The sequence below is a fragment of the Cydia pomonella genome, chromosome 23, assembly GCF_033807575.1.
Source record: "Cydia pomonella isolate Wapato2018A chromosome 23, ilCydPomo1, whole genome shotgun sequence".
Classification (NCBI taxonomy): Eukaryota; Metazoa; Arthropoda; class Insecta; order Lepidoptera; family Tortricidae; genus Cydia; species Cydia pomonella.
The window spans coordinates 5,142,572-5,167,540 of NC_084725.1; the positions used below are offsets into that span (position 1 = coordinate 5,142,572).

The 24,969-nt window shown below is 37.4% G+C and overlaps 1 protein-coding gene across 1 annotated transcript in view; it reads left to right on the forward strand.

The window, feature by feature from the left end:
* Positions 1–24,969, forward strand: part of LOC133530769 (rho GTPase-activating protein 190) — an 83,219-nt gene that overhangs the window by 1,352 nt on the left and 56,898 nt on the right. The window contains exons 3-12 of the mRNA XM_061868837.1: positions 3,121–3,233; positions 5,533–5,677; positions 7,115–7,215; positions 8,298–8,399; positions 9,892–10,134; positions 11,431–11,531; positions 15,670–15,757; positions 16,326–16,453; positions 18,461–18,617; positions 23,404–23,513. Coding sequence (XP_061724821.1) covers positions 3,121–3,233; positions 5,533–5,677; positions 7,115–7,215; positions 8,298–8,399; positions 9,892–10,134; positions 11,431–11,531; positions 15,670–15,757; positions 16,326–16,453; positions 18,461–18,617; positions 23,404–23,513 — 1,288 coding nt within the window. The remainder of the gene's footprint in view (positions 1–3,120; positions 3,234–5,532; positions 5,678–7,114; positions 7,216–8,297; positions 8,400–9,891; positions 10,135–11,430; positions 11,532–15,669; positions 15,758–16,325; positions 16,454–18,460; positions 18,618–23,403; positions 23,514–24,969) is intronic.

Genomic DNA, 24,969 nt, shown 5'->3' on the forward strand with positions numbered 1-24,969 from the left:
CTTTACACATAAAGGCAAGGTCACATGTTTAAGAAGTTTGCCGGCACCTGTACATATTTTTGCTATATAGGTCCTAGTGTAGTTTTATAGTAATTCAGTGTAACGATCTACAAGTAGATATATTTACTGATTCCTGGTCTGAACTAGCGTCCAGGTGCCTCACTTACTGTGAGACCGAATGAGAGTTGAATAATAATTTCTACACTGTTACTTATGTATAAGTGTGTTAATTAATATTCATAAATTGCAAGTGTAATTGGTGTAAACCATTCTTGTAAAAATACAGTAAATAAATAAATAGTATGCCCCATACAATTTCCGTTGAATAAGTTGAACAAATGTAGCTATGTCATCTCTTTTCCCTATCTACTACTTTCATGCACACATGTTTAGAGTTATAGCCCTGATCTGAACACTAAGCTAATATTGTAATTCCTGCAATTGTCTGTAACTTGTATTGTGAGTTAAATAAATAAAAAAATCTAATAAAGATGTAAACATACACTGTTTACAATTTGTTTATCTCTGTTTACAGTGCATCACCACATACTGATAAAAATCATGAATAGTAGATAAAAATTGAGAACTGTTATCTTATAGCCTTGAACTAAACCTGTTCTCATACATGAATCATAGCTATTATGTATGTAAACATACATCTTGATGTATGATTAAGATAGATATCATGTTCTGGTATTATTTAGTAAGAAATTTGCAGGTTATCATTTATGTAGGCAATTAATAGTAAATAGTATAGACTCATATCCAGAATGAAAAATAATATTAATATCAAGCTGCAGACGGACGGACAGACAGACATTGCGAAACTAAAAAGAAGGCATATTGAGAGCACATACCCACCTGACTGTACAATTGAGATGGTTTCCTCAACCTTATATGATATCGCGATAATATTGCTGAAATTCCGGAGAGCACATGTGACTGCGTATCCGACAAATCCAGCCTGGTTTTGTAGTAGTACCCTCATATTTCAACTACACCTTACTAATAAAATAATTGACATGCCTGTAAAGCTGGCACACTAGGGTATGCCTGCACAGTTTTATCTACTCTACTGTACAGGTATTTTTTATGGTTCCCTATTTGGAGCTTTCATAGGAGGAACTAGAACTATTATAAAAATTAAAAATGTTTTTTTCTACTTTTCGATTCGAAATTACAAAATAACCGTAAATGCCAAGTACATTATATGTTAGGCCGATTTTTAGAAAAATTTCAAGGAGTACTGTTATGTATTAACCTTGATAAACATCAATTTCTCCACATTCTACTAAGATGCTACTATTGGGACAGTTTTGCTCCTAAGTGTATATCTTGAATCTGTGTAGTAAAATTTATTACTTTCATAGTAAGTCTTCCAGAAAATTATCTTAAGGAAATTAATCTTTGAGATAAGCATTCAATTCAGATTTGCTGGGATAATATAAATGTATTCTAATAGTACATTACGATACAAGTGCGAAAAATAGGAAATTCGAAACGAGTGGCGATAAATTAAAACACGACCGAAGGGAGTGTTTTAAATCGACACGAGTTGCGAATTACCTATTCGCACATCTATCGTACAACATTTTACAGTACATATGGCCCTTAAAATGTTCGACACAGTAACGTAATATGCTACTTCTCGCACTAGTGCTATAAAGTAGCCCCATATGTACTGTAAAGTAACTTAATCTCGAGTGTAGGCATGTTATCAAGCACTGGTATAATATAGTTATATACTATAACTTCTTGAATTTCAATATAAATATTTTCATGGAATTCTGTTGTCTAACTTTGAAAAGGATGAGGCAAATTTTATTAAAAGATATAATTCAGTTTTTACAAGCTATTGCAATAACTGCGCAAGTTAAATTTGACCCAATTCCTGGTTTCTGATAAAGTTGAAAATTTGCACACATGTAAATTGGATGGCAATCCAATATTATTATGACATGCAGATGATCTGTGATGGAGCTGGGAAGTGGGCATAGGAAATCTGTAATAAAACAATTTAATCTAAATTGTGTTTGGGTTTGTTAGAATTGTCTCGATGAGTATTGGATGTCTGTTGAATGAAACGTAAAGTCAGCGATAAAAGCTCGTATCTAAAATTTATATTATAATATAACAATATGATTCCAAACAAAGTAGTAAGTGGAAAATTTCTTTAACACTTGAGTCTGTAAATACTATTCCCATGTCAGTTGGGTTTGTGCTTTCAATATGCCTTTTTAGTTGTATCCCAAATATCCGAATAATATCAGGTCTGCTACTGGTGACATATTATGAAGCACATATGAATATCATGAAAGATACGGCAATCCCGAACTTACTGATGGCTTCCCATCAGGCGGCTCGTCTGCTCGTTTGTTGTATCACTTAAAAAAACTACTATGCTAAAAATCTTTAACCCAAATTCATAGGAAACAGCCAAAAGTACTAGTAATAACAGGTCCTAAAACTCCTAAGAGCCTGTTATTTCCGCAAATTGATGTTCCAAATGTATATTATGATATGATGGAAATATAAAAAAATATATATATTATTTCAATTCCAAGAAATCTAACACTAGGGCCTTTTAGTTCTATAATAAATCTAAATAGAACCCATAAAGTATTTCAAATGCACCAAAAAGGAAGCCCAATGGCTTGCACAACCATTGTTGTCCAATCTGTTATCAACACCTCTCCTTCCGTCTTTTTGTTGTGGTGGGAAGGATACTGTTTTGAATAAAGATATTGTGACACTGCAACAAGCACTGTGTACTTGTATTTACTGTTTATGTATGTATTATGTGTCATATTCAGTAGGGTACAGTTGTACATATTTGTTATAATGAATAATTTAGTTTTGCAATGGAATGGACATCAGTTTAACATATTTTTGTTCAGGAAATACAGCTATTTTTAGCGTATATCACAGGTAGATAGATTAAAAATTATCATCATGTACCTTGTTATATTTATTTGCATAAAATAACAAGATACAAACAATAAGTTTTTAGTACCGACACGTAGACGTAGACGGTCTAGCAATTGCTTATATCTGTTTTTAACTCTCAATGCATAGTAGCATAATAATGATTTCATTCATTCATTCAATGGAATTCCGCAGGCACGGAGAAAGAAAAAGGGCAGCTGGGAGTGGGCAAGTCGTGTCTGTGCAACAGATTCGTGCGCACCCACGCCGATGACTACAACGTCGACCACATTTCCGTGCTCAGTCAGGTAATAACTGCTTTACATTGGAATCTCCGCTTAAAGTAAATTAATTCACCCACAACACTACCTACTACTTTTTAAAATCTAAGGAGGATTGACGCTATAGGTACCTGTAGTCGAACATACGCAAAAACGCTCCGACGCTTGGGCACGTTTCCATACGTGCCGTACTATACTCTAAACTTAGAGCACTGTACGTATTGAGGCGTATCTGCCGTGTGGGCCTAATTTTGAATGGTGATATATATCGGTCATGCGATGCGTCCAGGCCTCCGCGAAAAAAAAACTATGTTATGTAATAGTACAGTCAGCCAAGAAAGTGGTTTACCACTTTTCGACTTTTATTACTTGACAAATAGAGTCGAAAAGTGGTAAACCACTTTCTTGGCTGACACATTGTGCAACGAGGGGGATAAGTGAAATTTTGGATACGTGGGTGGTAATTCCCGATAGCCGTAGGCTGAAGGGAATTAAAGACCCAAGTTTGCAATATTCTAACCCCCGGAGTTACACACAATGTTTTTCATCACACTTGCGAGGATAAACCTACATTTTAAGCGAAATCATTCTTAAATACGGTGACATAATAAAAATACGTCCGCCATTTTTGATTTCTTGACAGGTTACGAATCGAAGGCACAGACCTATTCGGCATTCAGCCACGATTGAAAATTTTGTAAAAATATTGTAAACTGCTGTTAAAATAATCAAATTAAATAATTTTAAACATTAACAAAAATAATTCATTATAGAGTATTTTAAAAGTAAAACTCATTTATGTTACTTGGTTTGTATGAATAATTGACATAATTTACCTACTACTTTTTAAAATCTAAGGAAGATCGATGCTAGACCTGTAGTGGAAGAGTGGAACCAACGCAAAAACGCTCCGACGCTTGGAGATGTCGGCCATACATGCCGTACCAAACTTTGAACTTAGAGCACTCTAAGCTTACTTATTACTCTATGGTCGTATGCATTGAGGCGTCTCTGCCTTAGGGCCTAATTTTAGATAGTGAAATATATTCCGTCTTGCGATGCGTCCAGGCATCCACGAATAAAAACTTATAAAATTATAAAACACATGACCTAACAGGCTAGCATAAGTTGCGTTTTCGCGCGTGAGTCCATACTTGAAGTGGCGAAAGATGTATGGAGTCGCGCGCGAGAACGCAAGTCATGCAAGCAAGTCTGGACGCCTTCCTTACCCTTTAATTGCCACGCAGTCCTCGTGAACCTTATCGGAATGCAGGAAAGTTGATATTGGGCTGTATGCAGCTGTCTATGGTGCTCATTGGGTTAAATGCCGGAGTAAGAACTAAACCGGGAGTCGTGGAAATCAAGGGCAGAGGTCTGCCTGTGGACCAGCAGTGGGACACTCAAATCTCCTAGAAAAAAAAACATGAACGATTATGTGACTCTTATATGACTCTTACTGAGCTATGAAATCGGTTCCGACGATGCGATCGCAGCTCGAGGTAGTCGCGGTGTGTCAAATGTCATAAATAATTGTAGGTAAAGAATTTATTCAGGGACCATAATTTTATATCCGCAACGCAGGCTTCGTCACAACGGTAAAATCTGCAACAGACTTCGTCAGCTTACTCTAAAAACATCTTCTAACTCACCGTCAGCAGGCTGGCCGCATTTCCCCGTTGAATGGCGATGCTAATTCTTTGGGCAAAATACTGACCAGCGCCCTTTGGTCAATTTTTAACAAGCAGAAACTGCGAACGATGCTATACGAATACGAGTAACAAGTCTCACCCAAGACAATATTTTTTCCACTTGGAGGGGCAGGGACTCACCTTCGACTAGCTCAAATCCCGCCGACTCCAATTTTGAGTTCGTATTTCACCACAAACACGAAAATTTGATTGTTCACAATGCACAGCGTTAAAAGTGATGTCACTGATCTTCTTGGAGTATTTTTTCACATGTATTTTGAGTTTTGATTAGAGGAGTGCGAGTTTTGGGCGCGCGCGCGATGGGATTTTATTTTGCACTGGCGGTTTAAGGTGAGGGTGGGGGTATAGGAAAAAGGATGTTGCCATATATAAAATATATAAGAGGTGCGTTCTAGTTGTGTGTGTGAGATATTTAAATAAACTTAAATTAATTTTAAAAATGTATGAAATTATTACAATGGCGTAGCCACCACTTTTAAATTAGTTCTAAGCCCTTTGGTCACCCGTGGCATCCACCAAACGCGACGCTAAATCCTTATGCTACTTATCATGTCTTATCTTTTTTAAATCCTTATAAATTGTAGGTATATTTATATTAACGTAATTTGTTTTTGCAGTCCGACTTCAGCGGTCGTGTAGTCAACAACGACCACTTTTTATACTGGGGCAGCGTCCAAAAAGACAATGAAGAGCAAGAGTACCGTTTCGAGATCGTCGAGCAAACAGAGTTTGTTGACGATGCTTGTTTTCAGCCGTTTAAAGGTATGTGTACTTCTTTTAGAATCTGTATCAACTATTTAGTACAGTACAGTAATCTAAGTTAGTAATTAGTACCATAAGCAGGGTCATTACCGAATAGGATAGGAGGCCGTCATAATCAATATAAGTTCAAGTTAATTCTAGGCTTGAACTTGATTACTAAGTACAGTCAAAAGATATATGAAGTACAGTACAGTAATTTAAGTTAGTAATTAGTACTGTAAACGTAGTACCATCGCCCACACTGTTAACTGTCCATCGGTGGACCTTATTATAAAAGGTATAAGGTACAGTCAGCATCAAATACTTTGTAGCAGTCAGAGTGGCCAAATAGTTCGGTACACCATACTAAATATATGGTGTACCGAACTATTTGGCTACTTTGGTTGCTACTAAGTATTTGACGCTGACTGTACACCGATTGACAGTTAAAGGTGTTGCTGTTTGTACAATAAAAATATTTAATTTGTGACCCATTACATACCTTGTCACAGTAATTAATAGAATCAGGCGTTACTTTGCGGATATCCATGCTAATTAAAACAAGAAATGAATGAATGTTTTTTCGCAGATTAGCAAAGTAACATTTCTTGTTTTTATTTCATTGTCACAGTGACAAACAACATGACAGTCGCTAGAGCTCAACGTCTCAGAGCTCGTTCTCCAGAGATCAACGAGGCTGCTGAGTGTTAGAGTCAGCAACGCGCATGTAACTCCTCTGGAGTTGCAGGCGTACATAGGCTACGGATACTGCTTACCATCAGGCGGGCCGTATGCTTGTTTGCCACCAACGCAGTCTAAAAAAAGTCGCTAGAAACCTCATACTATTGTCACTGTGACGAGGTACGAAATGGGTCGCAAATTAAATCTTTTGACTGAACAAAAAGCATCACCTTTAACTTGTCCGTCGGTGGACCTTATGCCTTTTATAATAAGGTCCACCGATGGACAGGTAACAGTGTGGGCGATGGTACTACGTTTACAGTACTAATTACTAACTTAAATTACTGTACTGTACTTCATATATCTTTTGACTGTACTTAGCTTAGCTTAGCCTAGAATTAACTTCGAACTTATATTGATTATGACGGCCTACTATCCTAGTCGGTAATGACCTTGCTTATGAAGCAGGAGGTCCCGGGTTTGAATCCTGGTGAGGGCATTCATTTATGTGTTTATCTCAAATTATTGTTCCACAGTTATGGATGTTTTCTATGTAGCGATATAAGTCTTTATATATTGAGTAAATCGTCATCTAGTACGCTCAAAATATGCCTCATTGAGCTTACTAGGGGACTAGGTCGAACTGTGGAAAATTGTCGTATAATTTTACATTTAGTATCATTTGATTGGGCATTAACATATGGTTGTACCACCGAAAATGGTTACAATTTTAATTCGTGCTTCTGCTGTAAATATAATATGCATATGTTTGTGCAGTCGGCAAAACGGAGGCGTATATCAAACGATGCGTGTCAACGAAGCTGCAGTCAGCAGAAAAACTCATGTACGTCTGCAAGAACCAGCTCGGCATTGAGAAGGTAAGACTTATGACTGACTTGTCCCTCAAAACGGAGGTGTATGTCAAACCAAGCGTGGCTACGAAGCTGCAGTCAGCAGAGAAACTCATGTAAGTATGTCTACAATAACCAGCTCGGCATTGAGAAGATAAAATTTATGACTTGTCCCGCAAAACTGAGGCGTATGTCAACAGTGCATGCCCACGAAGCGGCAGTCAGCAGAGAAACTCATGTATGTCTGCAATAATCAGCTCGGCATTGAGAAGGTAAAACTTATGAGTTGTCCATCAAAACGGAGGCGTATGTCAAATGATGCGTGTCGACGAACCTGCAGTCGGCAGCGAAACTAATGTATGTCTGCAATAACCAGCTCGGCATTGAGAAGGTAAAACTTATAATTGTTCCTTAAATTTCTGTTTCATTAATTTCATAATTCATCAATCATGGTCATATATAAGCTTCCTGGTCCCAACAACCTTTGATTTGTAAGTCGCATTTCTCGCGTTTTTTCTCATCGTATTTACTACACTCCATATTTAGGTATTACAACTTACCGAGTTCGATTCGATATTTACACACGATAAAGTCCCGTTTAGGTAAATTATTTTATTTATTTCCTGGCATATTTTAGCGTCCCACTGGTAAATTAGTCAGCGAAAGTCGTGAAATATTTAAGACATATACAGGCCGTCCCAAGACTATGGGACATATCTTTCGATCGACATCATAAAAATAGGGCTGATTTTTTTATTTCACATTTAAGTCGGTTCGATTCCCAGACGAAGCAAGTAATTCTTAGAAAATGTTTAAATACAGAATTACTGACTTTTAAAAATACCATAAAGTCTTCTTTCAGCAAAATATCCTATCTACGATATTTAAGGTACTTTCCTTTGATGTCCCATAGTCTTGAGACGCCCTGTATACATGAAGATCTGACAGCTAAATATTTGTTCCATAGTAGTATCTCTAGAAGAGAAACACGACCCTAAATTATAATTACACTCCTTTAAAACAAAAACGCAAATACCTTCAGTCCATACAATACAGACAGTAATTATTTTGTTGTTTTTTTTTTATCAATATCTTTTTATATTTTATAGGAATACGAGCAGCGGACTATACCGGAGGGGAAGCTGTCTGTAGACGGGTTTCTGTGCGTGTATGATGTGAGCCTCGTGCCGGGTCGCAGCTGGGAGAAGCAGGTATGTTATAATACATCATTTATAAAACTATAAGAAATAAAATAAGAATATGTCATAGATAATCATAAATATACCTACTAAAAAATGTGGTGTACACTGTCTCAGGCTGCAGAATAATAAAAGCTTGAAGCTTGCAACCAATGGCGATGGCAAGGGCATTCTGACAGTTTCTATTAATTTTTTTAACACTATTTTACTCGATTATTATAATAGCCACCACCATGCCTGGGGAACCTTAGCTGAAGACCGTGATGGATGGCGCAAGCGTGTTGTGCAGGGGAGAAGGCTATGCGACCAAGCCTGATTTAATGCGTTAGATAGTAGAAGGTGTCGTAGAAAGCAAACCGGGACTGAGGTGGCATGAGCTTTCTCTACCAATAAGTTTTTCGCAAAAATTTAATTTTTGGTACAAGCTTTTATCGCTATGACTGTACTTTTTTTTCCACATGCAACTCAACACTCATCGAGACAATTCTAAAAACCCCAAACACAATTTGGTTGCGTTGTTTTGTCACAGAGTTCCTATGGTTACCTTCTGTCTCCATCATGAGATCAGCTTGATGGTACCATAATATTGCATTGTCACCCGACTTACATATGTATGCAAATTTTCAGAAACCGGGAAGTGGGTCAAATTTTACTTGCAAGATTCTAGGACATACATACAAAGCAAGCAAAAAAGATACATGTAGATGTAGTGTAGGGACGCCCGGCTGGAAGCAGGCGGGCTGTCGATCGCTCGTTGCGTTCACTCAGCCCAATTCCCTGGAGTTGGAGCTGCAGGTTACTGTCCCGGCGGCATTCCCCCACTATTCTCCCCAAATCTTCTCATTTTCCTGCAGAACAGAAGGACATCTTTAAGTTTGACATCCTTTAGTTCGCTCTCTTTTAGTGTATCACTACCGAATGTATCATGTCGCGGTGCCGCATACACAGTACATTCTGCTAGTAAGTGCAAGCTGGTCTCCTCCTTACCACAGTGTGGACAGGAGGCATCTCTACTTATGCCCATTATCTTCAGATGTCTATTAAGAGTATTGTGACCATAATACCAGTCAGTATTCTCAGACTACTCTTACCTAGTTTCAGAAGATACCTGGTTCTCCTATACACTAATAATACTATCAAAGATACATACATGTGAAGTTAAATAAAAGCTTGTAATAAAAATGTGAGAGGTCGTGCCGCTCACGCCTCGGCCTCCACAGTCACCAAACCCGTTGTCTACACAGCGATACATAAATCGTCTGCAATAGACGCAAAGGCTTGTGATAATGATAAAAAGATAGTCATGTTTTGCGTCAATATTTAACAGGCTAGCGTAATGGAATATGTTTCTACTGTGTCAAGGCTTTATTGATCTATATCTTGAGAATAGTTTCGAGCATGCTTCTTCAGCATTAGGCACTTATTCTAAAGTATAACGGATTTGGGAATTAATGTGTATTTCAATCGATTTCTGTTCTGCTAACACATATTTTGTTTCCTGCAGAACGAAACCCTAGCCGCAATTCTTCAAAACATCATCAAACTGAAGAAACCCGTGGTCCTGGTCACTGCAAAGAACGACGAGGCCTGCGAGCAAGGAGTCCGAGAGGCCGAAAGACTAGTTCAGCGGAAGGAGTTCAAAGGATGCATACCTATAGTCGAGACCTCGAGTCATGACAATGTTAACGTGGATCAAGCGTTCTTCCTACTGGCTCAGATGGTTGACAAATGCAAGGCGAGAATTAAGGTAAGAACTCTTATATTATTGTGATAAGGTCTAGTTTTCAATGGTTAATTTTAAAAAGCACGAAAAGACAAGGGATATGTACAATGGAAGGAGTTCAAAGGATGCATACAGTCGAGACCTCGAGTTATGACAATGTTAACGTGGACCAAGCATTCTTTCTACTGGCTCAAATGGTTGAAAGAACTCTATGTTATTGTGATAAGGTCTAGTTCTCAATGGTCATAAAATGTTAACGTGGATCAAGCGTTCTTCCAGCTGGCTCAGATAATTGATAAATGCAAGGTGAGAATTAAGATAAGTTGGCCCTTAAGTTAAGGACCTTTCACCATAATGATTTTATGTTTGTTACTATTCAGTTTATATTTTTTAGGGTTCCATACCCAAAGGGCAAAACGGAACCCTATTACTAAGACTCCGCTGCTGTCTGTCTGTCTGTCCGTCCGTCTGTCACCAGGCTGTATCTCATGAACCGTGATGATGTATTTCTGTTGCCGCTATAACAATAAATACTAAAAAGTACGGAACCCTCGGTGGGCGAGTCCAATTCGCATTTGTCCTGGTTTTTGTATATTAAGTGCAATTCTATTTTATTTTTATCCTCAAGTTACGTTCCAGCTTAGGCCCGATACTTTGGGTTTTTGTAACAAATTACCTATAAAGATCAGGTGGGATACGTGAAACATAGGGGCAAGATGAACATTTGTATTGACATCAATTTAATTTTCATCACACTTGCTTGAAAAAGTTCTTATTTCATACAGGTGTACTGAAGGACAAAGGCCTACTTTGTTCCCGCGGGAATTATGGATTGTGAAAAAAAGCTATAACTCCCTAGGGAGTTCTAGCTATTTTTTTTAATTATGTCACTTATTCATACAAACCAAGTAGCATAAATGAGTTTTACTTTTAAAATACTGACGTTTATAATTTAATGTATTTGTTTATGTTTAAAATAAAATAATTTAATTAATTGAAGAGCCGTTTAAAATATTTTAACGTAATTTTTAGTCGTGGCTGAATGCCGCAAGCCGAGTGCCCTCGATGCTAACCTGTCAAGAAAGTACAAAATGGCGGTCGAATATTTGATATGTCACCGTATTTAAGAATTATTTCGTTAAGAATTCAGTTTTTTCTTCGCAAGTGTGATGAAAAACATTGTGTGTAACTCCGGGGGTAAGAATATTGCAAACTCGGGTCTTTAATTCCCTCCAGCCTGCGGCTGTCGGGAATTACCACCCTCGTATCCAAAATTTCATTTACCCTCCCTCGTTGCACAATGTACTATTCTATTGCCAGGTGGCCAATTATGCCGAAGCCCTGAGGATAAGGAGAGAGACCCTGGACTTTGTCACGGAGGCTTTCACTCAGCTCATCAGGATACACGTCCAGGACCATAAGTCAGTTCAACCTTATTTCTTTAAATTCAATGTAATGTTATTAAGCCTTACCTTGCCTGTTTATCCTAAAAATGTTACATGCAGAAAAATTACTCCTTATTTGAAATCGTTTACTTTCTACACTCATAACAGTCATAACTATAACTCTGTATCTTTTGGTATTTAAATAAAAGTAAACAAAATCTACCCTCAAATGGCTCCTTAAGGTGGTTCGATTTTCATACAAAAAACAATCGCTATTTATTAATTAATTACACAATATTATTACATAAATAGTTGCGCATCTATCTACTTTCGAATATTCATTTGCGCTAAATTAATAGAAAAACTTTGTTTCATACAGAAATCATGCAATAATTAACGTTATATTTTTATAAATTTTACTCATGTGTGTGTGACAAATGTCGTGTACAAATACATTGCGGCGTTGCCACCCCGCCTCGGACGGCCATCGGCGCGCCGTTGCGATGTTTGACGCGTTTTTAGCTGACTCTGTCGACACTGACACTCAGTGTGACCAGGCGTACGATAATTGTCGTACATGTACGATAATTTGGGCCCCGGTATGACGTAATGTTCCAAAGAGCATTATCGTACACTAAAGTACTATAATTTCAGCCCTTGGATGATGCCACCTTAAAAGTCTAGTAATTTGAAGCAAAATATGACACTTTCTCTCAGAAATAGGCTAAAATTAGTATCTTTTGGGTGTTCGGCTCCTTGGTGTAAGTTTAAAGTTTAAAATGTCACAATTTCCTGTATACCGTTTGAGTCTATCCCAAAAATACACAAACATAAACAGTTTTTTTGCGCAATTTAGACGAAAATTGTCTTTTTTTTATTATTAATTGGAAATTTAAGCTTATTTTGCTAGACATTTTTAGGGGCTGCCTTTTTGATTGGCGTACGATATTTTTTTCAACGGTACAATAATATTGACACTCAAGTACGATAATTCTCTTCCGCTCACCTGGCAACACTGCTGAAACTTGACAGGACCTGGGGGCCTACCGCGAAAACCTAAATTCGCAAATTGCGGGGATCTTTCTCTTTTACTCTCACTAAGACGTAATTAGAGTGACAGAGAAAAATGCCCGAAATTGACGAATTTCGATTTTCCCGGTAGCCGCCCTGGTGCTTCAGGTACTTGATAGAAAACAACGCTGCCGCATGTTCTGAATTGTGATTTTATGTGTTTTTGGATTGAAAATGAAAGCAACGTCTAAATCAAGTTACAAAAATCATCGATATTCTGGTCCGCGAAAAACCAGGAAAAGTGTAACTGTAATTGGAGTCTACAAAAATGATCAATTCATAGAAAATATGACCTAGAAACTAGTTCCCTTTATAAAACTCAATTTTGCCCGAGATTGTACTTAGGCGAATACCTAAGGGAGCTAAGTGTATTGATCTTGAATAATTAGTTGGCTAATACATATATGACTCCAACATGATATGGACATTTACATCATAACTATTATACCTAGTTGGTTACTAAGTTCTGTTACTCGATTTCTTTCTTTCTTCCTAGCGTTGTCCCAGCATACTGCCACGGCTCAATGGAGCTTGGGGTCCGCTTTGACAACTAATCCCAAGATATGGCGTAGGCACTAGTTTTTACGAAAGCCACTGCCATCTGACCTTCCAACCCAGAGGGTAAAACTAAGCCTTGTTGGGATTAGTCCAGTTTCCTCACGATGTTTTCCTTCACCGAAAAGCGACTGGTAAATATCAAATGATATCTGTTCTGAAGTTCTGGTACTCGATTTGCAACCGCTTTATTTCCGTTAAAACAAATGCTACCGAAAAAATTAAAAATTACATAATGTGGTGGATTTGTGAGCTATAATTATATACCACACATAACGCTTATCTCGTCGTATCTATAATGAATTGGGGCCTAAAAGAGAATCGTATTCCAATTTTTTGAAACGCTTGTATTACTTTCTGTATTAACTAAAAGTTGCTTAAAATTCAGCTTTTATACTAAAAACGGCTTTAAATATGTTAAATTAACAAAATATATTTTGACAGATGCTTTCGCGCCCAAAACGCTCTTTGAAAATTGTGTGACGTCACAGTTTATGGTTTGACACATAACTACATACACACATAGAAGATACGAACTGTCAACTGATATTTATCATTTGTTGTTAATCGCCTAACTGTCAACAGTGTCAATCCGAGAGTTGTGACGTCACCAGAATCTTCAATGACGTTTCGAGTTTGGTCACGTGACGTGTGCCAAAAGATATTTTAAATTCAATATTTACAAAAATATGGTCATTACAGGTCCCCTAAAAGTAGTTTAACATGTTCTTATAATCCAAAAGAATTTTTTGGGATACAATTATGCCCTAAGATTTGTAGATGGAAACAACCCTATTGCGTTGCACAAATGTGGGCACCCGCCAAACATGATTTTGAGTGTGTCATACTCAGGGCTAACACAGATTCATTTCTGTGAAAAAGGTGTGAAAACCGGAAACTGAAAACCGTTCTCGAACCAATAGTGAAGCCCTTAAGCCACACCCTATTTCAAAACCAGCCATGGATCTTTGAACAGGACTCAGCTCCTGCACATAAGGCAAAAAACAACTCAACCCTGGTTTCGAAGGAACAAAATTGACTTTATTGCCCATGAAGACTGGCCGTCCTCCAGCCCGGATCTTAACCCCCTGGATTATGCCATATAGCAGGTTATTGAGGAGAAAGCCTGTGCTAAACCCCACACAAATCTTAACTCCCTCAAGCGGGCCATAGTTAAGACAGTGACGGAATTAGACATGACAATCGTGCGTGCCGCTATTGATGACTGGCCTCGTCGTTTGAGGGCCTGTGTGAAAGCCAGAGGAGGCGATTTTGAATGATATTGTCATATGTAATTCCTGATTTTGTGTACTTCATTTTAATATATACTTTATTAAACTTTCGTTGGTATATTTTATGTAGATAAAGATTATTGCAGTAACAGAATTTAATAACCAACTAGGTAGAAAACAATGCAATACATAAACACATAAATTGGATATGATGTGATCCGTTGAATGAAATTGACAATAAATAAAATAAATAAATAATTTTCTATCTCTAGGCATTGTGTGAAACTTCTAGTTGTGTCAAAATATCGGGAAATCAATAATATAAACAAACATGGTAAATATCTCATTTCTTTTTATAATGGTTATAAATAGAAGGCCATGCAATTTTGTAACTCACTGTAATTTAATTAAATGTATCGTAAAATTTTTTTTTTTATTCTACTGTAAAATAGTACCTACTTTTTTAAAGGCTGGGCAGTAAGGGATTGCTTTAATTTTACAACAAAACAGCGTTTTTTTTTTGAAAAAAAATCCGGAAATTCTGACTTACAAATTACTTAGAAACAAACTACTATTACTTAGAATCTTCTCCACCCTAGCATTAAAAAAAGATATCCTAAAATATCCATACCATTACGTCACATTTTAGTGTGAAAGAAATTTCAATGTAAAACTAAAATTACAATACAAATTTTCGGGTTTTTTTAGCACGAGGACTGATTATGCTAGTGATTCTGAGTTGGAAGAACCCAAAAATATCATGATGTGTGAGAATCAGATTTTTAATATTTTTATGGAAAACGCTCATATTTCTCATAAAATAATTTATTAATAATAGGTACTTGATAATACTGATAACAAAAAAAAAAATTAATGAGTCTCGAACCCACATCCTCTTGCATGTATTTCCACGTACATACCGAAACGCTATTGAAGCCTACTCACGCTGTGCCAAATTGTCTACTACAAGGATCCCAGTAAGACTGTTTGAATGTGTGAGTGATACTTAGAAATAGAGTCAAGAAACATTCTGTCGACATTAAGGGGTAGTTTTTGTACAATGAAGTGCTCAATGTTTGTTGTAATAGTTCAATATTTATTTAAAGAGTGCGCTAAACATAATTTACAGTATAGAAATACCAAGACTACTCCACAAAAAAATTAAAACTCAAAATTTGCAATTGTGGCGCCATCTAGTGAGGTTTAAGCTTTGGGTAACCTAGTCGAACCACCTTAAGCCAGTTGAGAGTTAAGATGTCTGCATAATTTTTTTCGCGTTTATCTTTATTTCAACATTTTATTTGTTCTTTTCTTAGAGAGATGTGGTCCGCAGTCAGTAAGAGACTGTGTCATCATCCAGAATGGGTGAAATTCGTGCAGCAGTTTGGAAACGATGGCACCCAGGTAAGCCTAACTATTAATGTAGATCTAGGGTTTAAATTAAAAACACATACAAGAAATCACACGCGAGCACACACAAACACACACACACACACACAAACACACACACACACACACACACACACACACGCACGCCCGCACGCACACACAGACACACACATACACATAAGCAACCCCGCCGATCGCATATATTATGACCAGTGTAGGTACTGGGTTTTCTGCATTCTGAATATGTAAGGACCGACCTGTCAAAAAAAGGACCCGTCTGAAAATAAGTGCTGGGTATATATCTACATAAACCTAGCATAAAACTCAGACTGGTACCCATTGCCTAGACCACAAAATCACATACTATATATATGAAGTAAAAAAAATTGTGAAGGTTTTGTGTAATTAGCTTAAGTGTGTTTTTTTCTCACGTGCAATGTTTATTTATTCTTTTGTATAAACATTTTTTACCTTTATCTTTAACTGAGTAATCACTAAAATCGTTAAATGACTGATTTCATTATAGTAATTAGACGCCATTTATATAATTTTTAACAACCCTAAACAACATTTAAATATGCAGGTGGTGTTCCGTCGCCACGTCCGAAGGTTGAAGGAAGAGAAGTCAGCCAAGAAGCTTCGTAAACAACTGGCCAAGCTGCCCCAGGTGCTGGCGCGGATGCAGCTGCCCACTGAAGAGTTGAATGAGAAGTAACTTACTGCGCTTACTATTTACTGCAACTGAGTATTGTTTTTTTTGGCAAGAATATCGCTAAAGTGTAACTCTATAGAGTTCCTTGCCCAAAAGAAATAGCTCCTTAAGGCTAAGCTAACCTTCAACTGGACACTTGATTTACGAGAGATACGCTTATACTGGGTGATTTAGGGGTCGGAATGTCAAAAAATTATTAAGATAATAACACTGCACAAGGTTTCTCATGGGACTGATATGAACATCGTGAAAAAAAAATATACTTCTGGGCCCATACATTTGGTCTACTTTGGGCCCTCAAGAATGTACATTAGATTCAGTTTCGCGATTTTGTGGAAATTTGTTTATGACGTTCGGAATCACGACCCCAAAATCATCAATTCATCAGTATAGGTTGTGGTAAATTCACATAGAATTTGATCGTATAATAAATAAATAAATATTATACGACATTATTACACAAATTGACTAAGTCCCACAGTAAGCTCAATAAGGCTTGTGTTGAGGGTACTTAGACAACGATATATATATAATATATAAATATTTATAAATACTTAAATACATAGAAAACACCCATGACTCAGGAACAAACATCCATGCTCATCACACGAATAAATGCCCTTACCAGGATTTGAACCCGGGACCATCAGCTTCGTAGGCAGGGTCACTACCCACTAGGCCAAACTGGTCGTCAAATATGAAATGCCATTTTAGAATTGGTCATTTCATGATATGGTTAGGTTAAGTTTTGACTTTTTCATGATTTGGCCAGACCAACCGATTATTTCATGAAATGATCAATTCTAAGATCTGCCCACAACATACAAGCTTTTTTCGAGCTGTTAGCGATGCGGTAATTTAAATTGCTAAAGTCCCTAAAAAAATCTTAGTGAAATATTTTATTTTATTTTTAAATTTGTACCCACTTTCAGAAATCTGAATATTCAACGCGTACTTGGTCATCGTCAAAGTACGCGCTCGGAGGCGGGGTATAGCGTTATCAAGACACTCTTATATGTCTATCTCACTTACCACTAAGAAATAATAGACCGGCCAAGAGCATGTCGGCCATGCTCAGAGTAGGGTTCCGTAGTTATTCTTCCGTCACAATAAGCTAAACTGGAGCTTAAAGTATAGTAGATTGTTAACCAAGGGATGAACTGTGGATGTACGTCTTTTTAGTATGAAGGGGAAACTTTTTGCGATACCTCTAAAACAGCTAAACTAATCATGTCCGCTATAGTTTTCATTTAATGTCTTTCTTAAGCTCTACTTCCACGATTTTTTTCACATTTTTTTTTCTTTCGGAGGGATTATCTCCTTACTTTATCAAGTTAAACTCGCGACAGGTCACGTGGCCAACAAATTCGTCAAATTGAAAATTCGTAAGACGGACACGTGACCTGATCTAAAAACTCCATGATGGTTCTAGTAATGTTGATGGTGTAAGAGTCGTGGAAATTGTGGATGGATGTTGATTTTTCTGAGAGATAAACATTTTAATGTTAAATAATTGTAATAGTTCTGAAGTGTTACATTTTTAATGTAATATAAATTGTCATGTTTGTGTACGACAGCGCAATAAATGATTGTACTTTTATACTGATAATTAAAGCAATTCGTGCATTATTATTCCCTAACCATTCCAAAATATCAAAAATGCACAACATTATGTTCAAGTTTTCACTTCTGCCGGCACTCCCGGAGTGCAACTCGTTGTTTTTTTTATTTTATTTCAAATATGGCTAGCTGTTCAAAAAGAACCCTGTATATACCACTACGCGTTATGATTTTAGTTTTAAACTATGAAACATACCAATATACCTAATTTGTGTGTTTCTCCGTAACGTCGAAACTACACAACTGATTTTGCGAAGGAGGTGTTAAAATTTTATATGACGCTGGAATTTGCAAGAGGTCTTATTGTATGAAGAAAGTCAATTTTCAAGTTTAAAAAAAAGTTTAACCTGTCCTTTGTTTCAAAACGAATAACTGTTTTTTTTTAGTGATTGGCCGATGGTGGTCCGGCAGCTACGCTCCCATAGGGACTTTTCCGTGTACTTCAGCGGAGCCCGATGCACCGAGTCGGGCTCCGAGTCGGGTTCAGACGAACTCCAGCATCAAGATACCCTGCCGGTTGGAGAGCGAGCTAACAGATACCAGGTAAAGTCAAGTACGACGATCAGAAATAAATAATAACTAATCAATACAAATTATAGAACACTATTACACAGAGTGACTAAGGGCCAGTTGCACCATGCCCATTTGATGTACTGATCATGTGTAAAAATGGCGCTAGCGAATGCTAACTGCATATTTGGGTTGCACCACGCTATGTGTCCGTTAAAAAGTTACGCTGCCCTTAACCGGTGGTAGACCACTGGTTAACAGCAAAGTCGTTCGATAAATATGGCGGCACTTTTTGGAAATTCTCCGTATTTCACGAATTTATGTTTGATTTTTAAATAATTTGAGTAAAAAAGTAATGTTAAATATTATAAATATATTTATAACAATAAAAAGGTGGAAATATCTAAACGCAAAAACGTGTGACAGTTCACATACTGGTTTTAAATGTCATTTTAGTTGCGAGACGACTTGTGTTTCATAAAATACATTAATTTGTACTGAATATTTACAGAAAAGGTGTGTTTTAAATTGAAATTGAGTGCAAAATGAGTTTTAGTTGAGGATAAGACCAGATTGCTGCTATCACAGGCTAACAAATACGTCACATAAAGTGAAACTCGACGGCATGTAATGAACATTATTTATCGACACACTGGTCATTAAAATCAATTTAAAACGCTCTCTGTTTATTGGAATCAAGATAAGAATGTTATATCCCTTGGAAATACTGATGGCCTAACTATGATATTCGAAAACAGCGAGATGACAACTAGAAACATATACAAAGTCGGCCTCTGAAAATCGTAACCCACAACAGAACTGAACTATATTCATAACTATAAACGCACATAAAACAAGATGATGAATATGAAATCGGCCAGTCGGCTTAATAGGTTATATATAAGTGAGCAAACTGTGTAATGTAAAACTGATTATAATACTTCAATTCATACATACTTGCTTGTGTTTTTTTACTTTTACAAAATATCTTATTCATTAACCCTAGAAACAACAACTTTGCAAGTAATGAACTAAAAATAGTTTTATTTATGGTGCTATTTATATTTAAATTCATAACAGAAATTTTGAAAAACTTGTTATAATAAACCCAGTGATTATTAACTACTACAAGTGCAATTTGAATTTGAACATTTGTGTTTCTTCTAAATGAAAAATACCTACAGCTGTACAGTCTTTTGCATGCTAAGATTTTCCAGTCAGTTACATAGTCATGATTATATTATTTTATTTATTAGAATACAAAGTTACAATTAGATTTAACAATTCACAGCTCCATAAGGTCTGTGAATGTCAAGGTATCCCTCTGGCATTTTCAGGTTTACCACAGTGTCTTAGACACGCCAAGGTGTTCTTAGCATTTGTTTGTCTGAGGGATACCTCGGCATGCCCTAGCATACTTACCTTGATACTAAGCCAAAGGATCTCTTACTGTGTCTAGGCAATAGTGGCCTCCGAGCCTAATAAAGTAATTATTCTGGAAATATCGAATATACATGAGAACAACTGAGTAGTTTAATAGGTATAACCTGCGGTGGCAGCATGGTTCCATTTTTATCACTTGTCACTATGCCTGTCACTTTCGCGATTACATAATTGTTAGAACGTGACAGGCGGCATGGTGACAAATGATAAAGAGCTGACCATCTTAGTTGTTTCCTTTCCTACTGGACAACATTTATAAATGCCAATACCTGGGTTAGATAAAATATAATATGGCTTGCCTTCTGTCTTATCTTCTGCATATAAATAAATTACAATGTAAAAATTGTATGTAACCCTAGCCATGTATTGGAAATAACATAACAGTAAATTGGTAAAAAATATAATCCATAGGTCTTAAATAGCAATAGAGCATCAGGACATACTTTAGAGAATGTGTGAACCCATTATTTTTAAATCTAACTACACAATACCCTACCTACATATTAACCTACCCAGTCCCTATAAATCATCATTCAAAACCGAACATACCTAAATAGCTCTAAATTCAGTCATAAGAAGGGGCCCTCAGATTGATTTTATTTATTTTCCCCATACCAGTTTTTCAACAGCCCATGCATGTTTTATCATAAATGATCACCCTCATAAAGAATAGTTGGAATAAACAAGTGAAGTTACCAGTATGACAGAAAATATAATAAGTAGGCACTTAAATATAATTGTGAAATAATATATGTCAATGAGTTGTTGATTTCTCTCCGGATAACCTTTTACCTCCATTAGTCACTACCTAAAAAAGATTTAGTGTGAGGTAGAAAATAAAGTAAGATAAGGTAACTAAAAATATATTTTATTGTCAAAAATGAAATACAGATAATATTTATAATACTTTATTTTTCGCAACAAGTTTTTCCAGTTAATCTAGTGTATGATGCTTGGATTTCTTGAATCGATTCACTTGTGTGTAACATTCATCTTGTATTTCATATCAAATGGTGTATATCAAACCTGAAAAGAAAGTAATATGAAATTATTATGCATAAAAATATATTGTGATCCATTTCAACCAATGGCAAAACCATTGAAAAATGCTTAGGTCAAGCAGGTTTAAATTAAAGTACAAAAGTAACTTGAATATCTGCTACTACCAGAACTAACAGTTATGTATTATTGTGTAAACAATATATGTAATTGGAAATGTTACCCCAACTGTCCGTATTTGGGTTATAGTCGTAGGTAGCTTAGGTCATTCCTTGTGCTTAGGGCTCTGAAAGTAGTTAGGGATACGTATTAAACTAATAAGATAACTTACCGGGCAATGCAGCTCCTTGTTTGATTCGGTTTTGCAGCTTGGAAAGCACTTGGACATTGAACAATCGTAGTCAGCAGTTTCACTTTAATGTGCCATTAAGATACATTGTTTTTAATATAATCATAAATATATTCATGATTGGCATGGCATAAATTGTGTAATATTTAGATTTAAAACCTGAAAAGAAACTAGTTCACGCCTACAAAAGTTTTCTCGTTGTTGAAAAATTTGACAACTTTGACATTTATGACTGGGTTGCTATATGAAATAATAATTCTACCATAAAATTTGTGGTAGGAACGCGTTTATAGTATGGCCACACGATTAGCGACGACATTCTGTTATTTTATAGTTGGTGCAACGCATTTTATTTAGCAATACATAGTTAAGACCCCCACGTAAGCGTTAAAATTTAGCGAACTGTGCTTACGTTAGCAGGTGGTTTGGTGCAACTGGCCCTAAGTCTCACGCTAAGCTCGAGAAGGCTTGTGTTGTAGGTACTCAGACAACGATATATATAATATAAGAAGATAAGAATCCTTTCTTCCAGAAAGTAAAGTAAATTTCAATTTACCTACATTTCTTGCATATTTTATTCCTCTAGTCTAGTCTGTGTGCCATTTATTGGCAAAAGGCCTCCTCCAACCTTCTCCATTCCTCTCTATCCTTGGCAACTCTCGTCCAAGTGCTTCCTGCTATGGCTTTGATGTCGTCCACTCATCTTCTAAATGGTCTACCTCTTTTCCTTTTCTTATGGCCTGTGAACCAGTTCATTATCGATTTCGACCATTTTTCTTTGCCTCTTATTGTATGGCCTGACCATTTCCATTTTAACTTTTTTATTGTTTTTGTGACATCTTTTGTTTTGGTGACCACCACCACCACCAAATATACAATATATACAAATACTTAAATACATAGAAAACACCCATGACAAATATCTATGCTCATCACACAAATAGATGCCCTTACCGGGCATCTATTTCGAACCCAGGGCCGTCTGCTTCATAGGCACGGTCAATACCCACTAGGCCAGACCGGTCGTCGAAACGTTGTTCATAATCTTATTATCAGTACCTGTTTTGAAAACGTTCATGAAAGGAAGTTAAAATGCCATGTTGCTGTTTCTGTTCTATACCGAATTTGGCTCAGTAATCGTTTCAGGATGCATAATATCAAATGTGTCTAACAAAGGACCCGGGTACGTCCTTAAACTACGTCTAAAAGAGAGGTATGGGCATTGTCAATGTCATCTCGCTTTGTTTGGTAGGGCACAGCACAGCGGATGTCATTCCAGATCTAGAGCAGAGCCCAACTGGGGAAGTACCTCCACCTTACAGAAAAACGAAGCCAAATAACACTAGACTCTACTAATAGTGTTGTGTTCCTGCCAGTGAGTAAGGTTGCCAGAGCTCGACGAGGGTGCGGAGTGTTAGGGTCGGCAACACGCATGTGACACCTCTGGAGTTGCAGGCCTCCATAGGCTACGGAGACTGCTTACCATCAGGCAGGCCGAATGCTTGCCACCTTGCTTGTTTGTTTGCCACCAACATAGTATAAAAAAAAACACTAGCATAGAGGTCGGGGCATACACCTATAATCCTTATGCCCACATTCCTAATTCTTGATTGTCATAAGATTCTAAGGGCCTGTTTCACAATGTCCAAGTCCTGAATAAGCTACTTGCCACTTATGTGACGAATAAAGTCATCGTAGGCGTTTCACAATCTTCAAATAAGCTTAGGTAGATAAAGTGCTAAGTTTTGCAGGAAGATTTATCTGGCAGTTAATATATTGGTTAATAAGCTATCCAATACTTGGACATTGTGAAACAGGCCCTAAATAAGGATAAACAAATTAATCTACCCCGGACCCCTCTTCTGGAGTTGCAGGTGTACATAGGCTACGGAGACTGCTTACCATCAGGCAGGCCGTATGCTTGTTTGCCACCGACGTAGTATAAAAAAAAAATGTAATTGGAAATCGATAAATTGATTATATTTGTGTGTCACCAACGTGTTTTAACCACAAAATCATTTGTTAAAGACTTTGGGACAGTCGCAGAAGATTCCGTACGAGATTCTGGAGACGAACGAGGCGGCTTCCGTTTTCAAGACTTTCTTACATGACGCTCAAGAGGAACAGAGGAATTACGAGTAAGCATACAACATATTAGAATACATTCAGTTATTACAAGCGGCATTGAACCATTAACCCCTGGAACGCCGAACCGACAAACATACTTGTACCCGTTAAATGCCTTGTGCCGGATTCGTCCCATCCCCCTCAAACGCCGGATAGGCTCGCGTACGTGCACCCGTTGACTGCCGCGACTTATACTCATATTGCATTGAAATGCAAGTAATATAAAACTCTATTTGTAAGTGTTTAGATCTCAAAATTAAGTTAGAATATGCTAGAATAAATTTGGTGACTGATAAGGCACAAGGCAGTTGAGACAGTTTGTACAGATCCGGGACTAGGCAGTAGACGGGTACAAAAATTGAAGACCCTCTGGCAATTGACAGGACTGGTACGGATCAGGCACTAGGCGTCCCAAGGGTTAAGTCTAAAGAGAGACTTTGCCTCCTTGTGTGTGTTCTACCGCTTGTACAATGGGCTGTGCTCTGAGGAATCGTTTGACATGATGCCGACGGCCGCTTTCTATCAACTTTCTATTTCTACAATTTAACACTCCTGAAAACATACCAAAAACAACCTACGTAATTTGGTCGGTTTATTTGTTGCCCACTATATACCATACTAAAATTTACGGTGGGGATTTGAAAAAATGTGACTGACAAGCTTTGCTCTGCTACTCCTACTGAAAGTTGCACCACTAATCACCTTGTTTTGTTTAAGTGTATCGGCAGATTTTATTTTACTGTATGTTTAAATACTCTCTATGTTTGTAGTGTAACTTTAAGTTCTCGTGTAAGTGAATTGTTAAATTCTTAGTGAGAATAAAGAATCTTAACACTAAATCTAAAAGGTCCATAAGTGCATCTCATTCGGTCGTCTGGCCCCTCCCTATTTCATCTCTAAATACAAATTTCGATGACGGCGACCTCAGCAATCAAGGGTTTTTCCTCTTATGAGCTCTTATGTGGCTGGCCAGGCCAAACTTGCTCTTAAACACCCTCTCACATTCACAACAGTATAGTTGACCGGCCGCGTTGTATGTATACACATAGGAGGGCTTAGGTCTATCCTTGCGTAGTTGCCGTTTTACGTCTAATATCCCGAGGCGGTTTTCCTCAAACGACTTGGAAGATTCGAAGATGGTAGATCGCCAAGATGACCGTTTCGCAGCGAGCTCCTCCCAACGTGCAGGATCGATCGCACACGCGTTTAGGTGGCGCTTTAGCACGTCCTTATATCGAAGGTATTGACCGCCGTGCTTCCGCTTTCCCTCTGCTAATTCTGAGTAGAATATAGCTTTAGGCAAGCGGCGATCGTCTATTCGGAGAACATGGCCACACCACCTGAGCTGACGCTGCATCAATAGCGCCTCCATGCCGTACATCCCGGAGCGACGCATAACTTTAGAGTTTGGTATACGGTCCTGCCACTTAATCCTAAGTATAGATCTTAGACATCTTAGGTGGTACG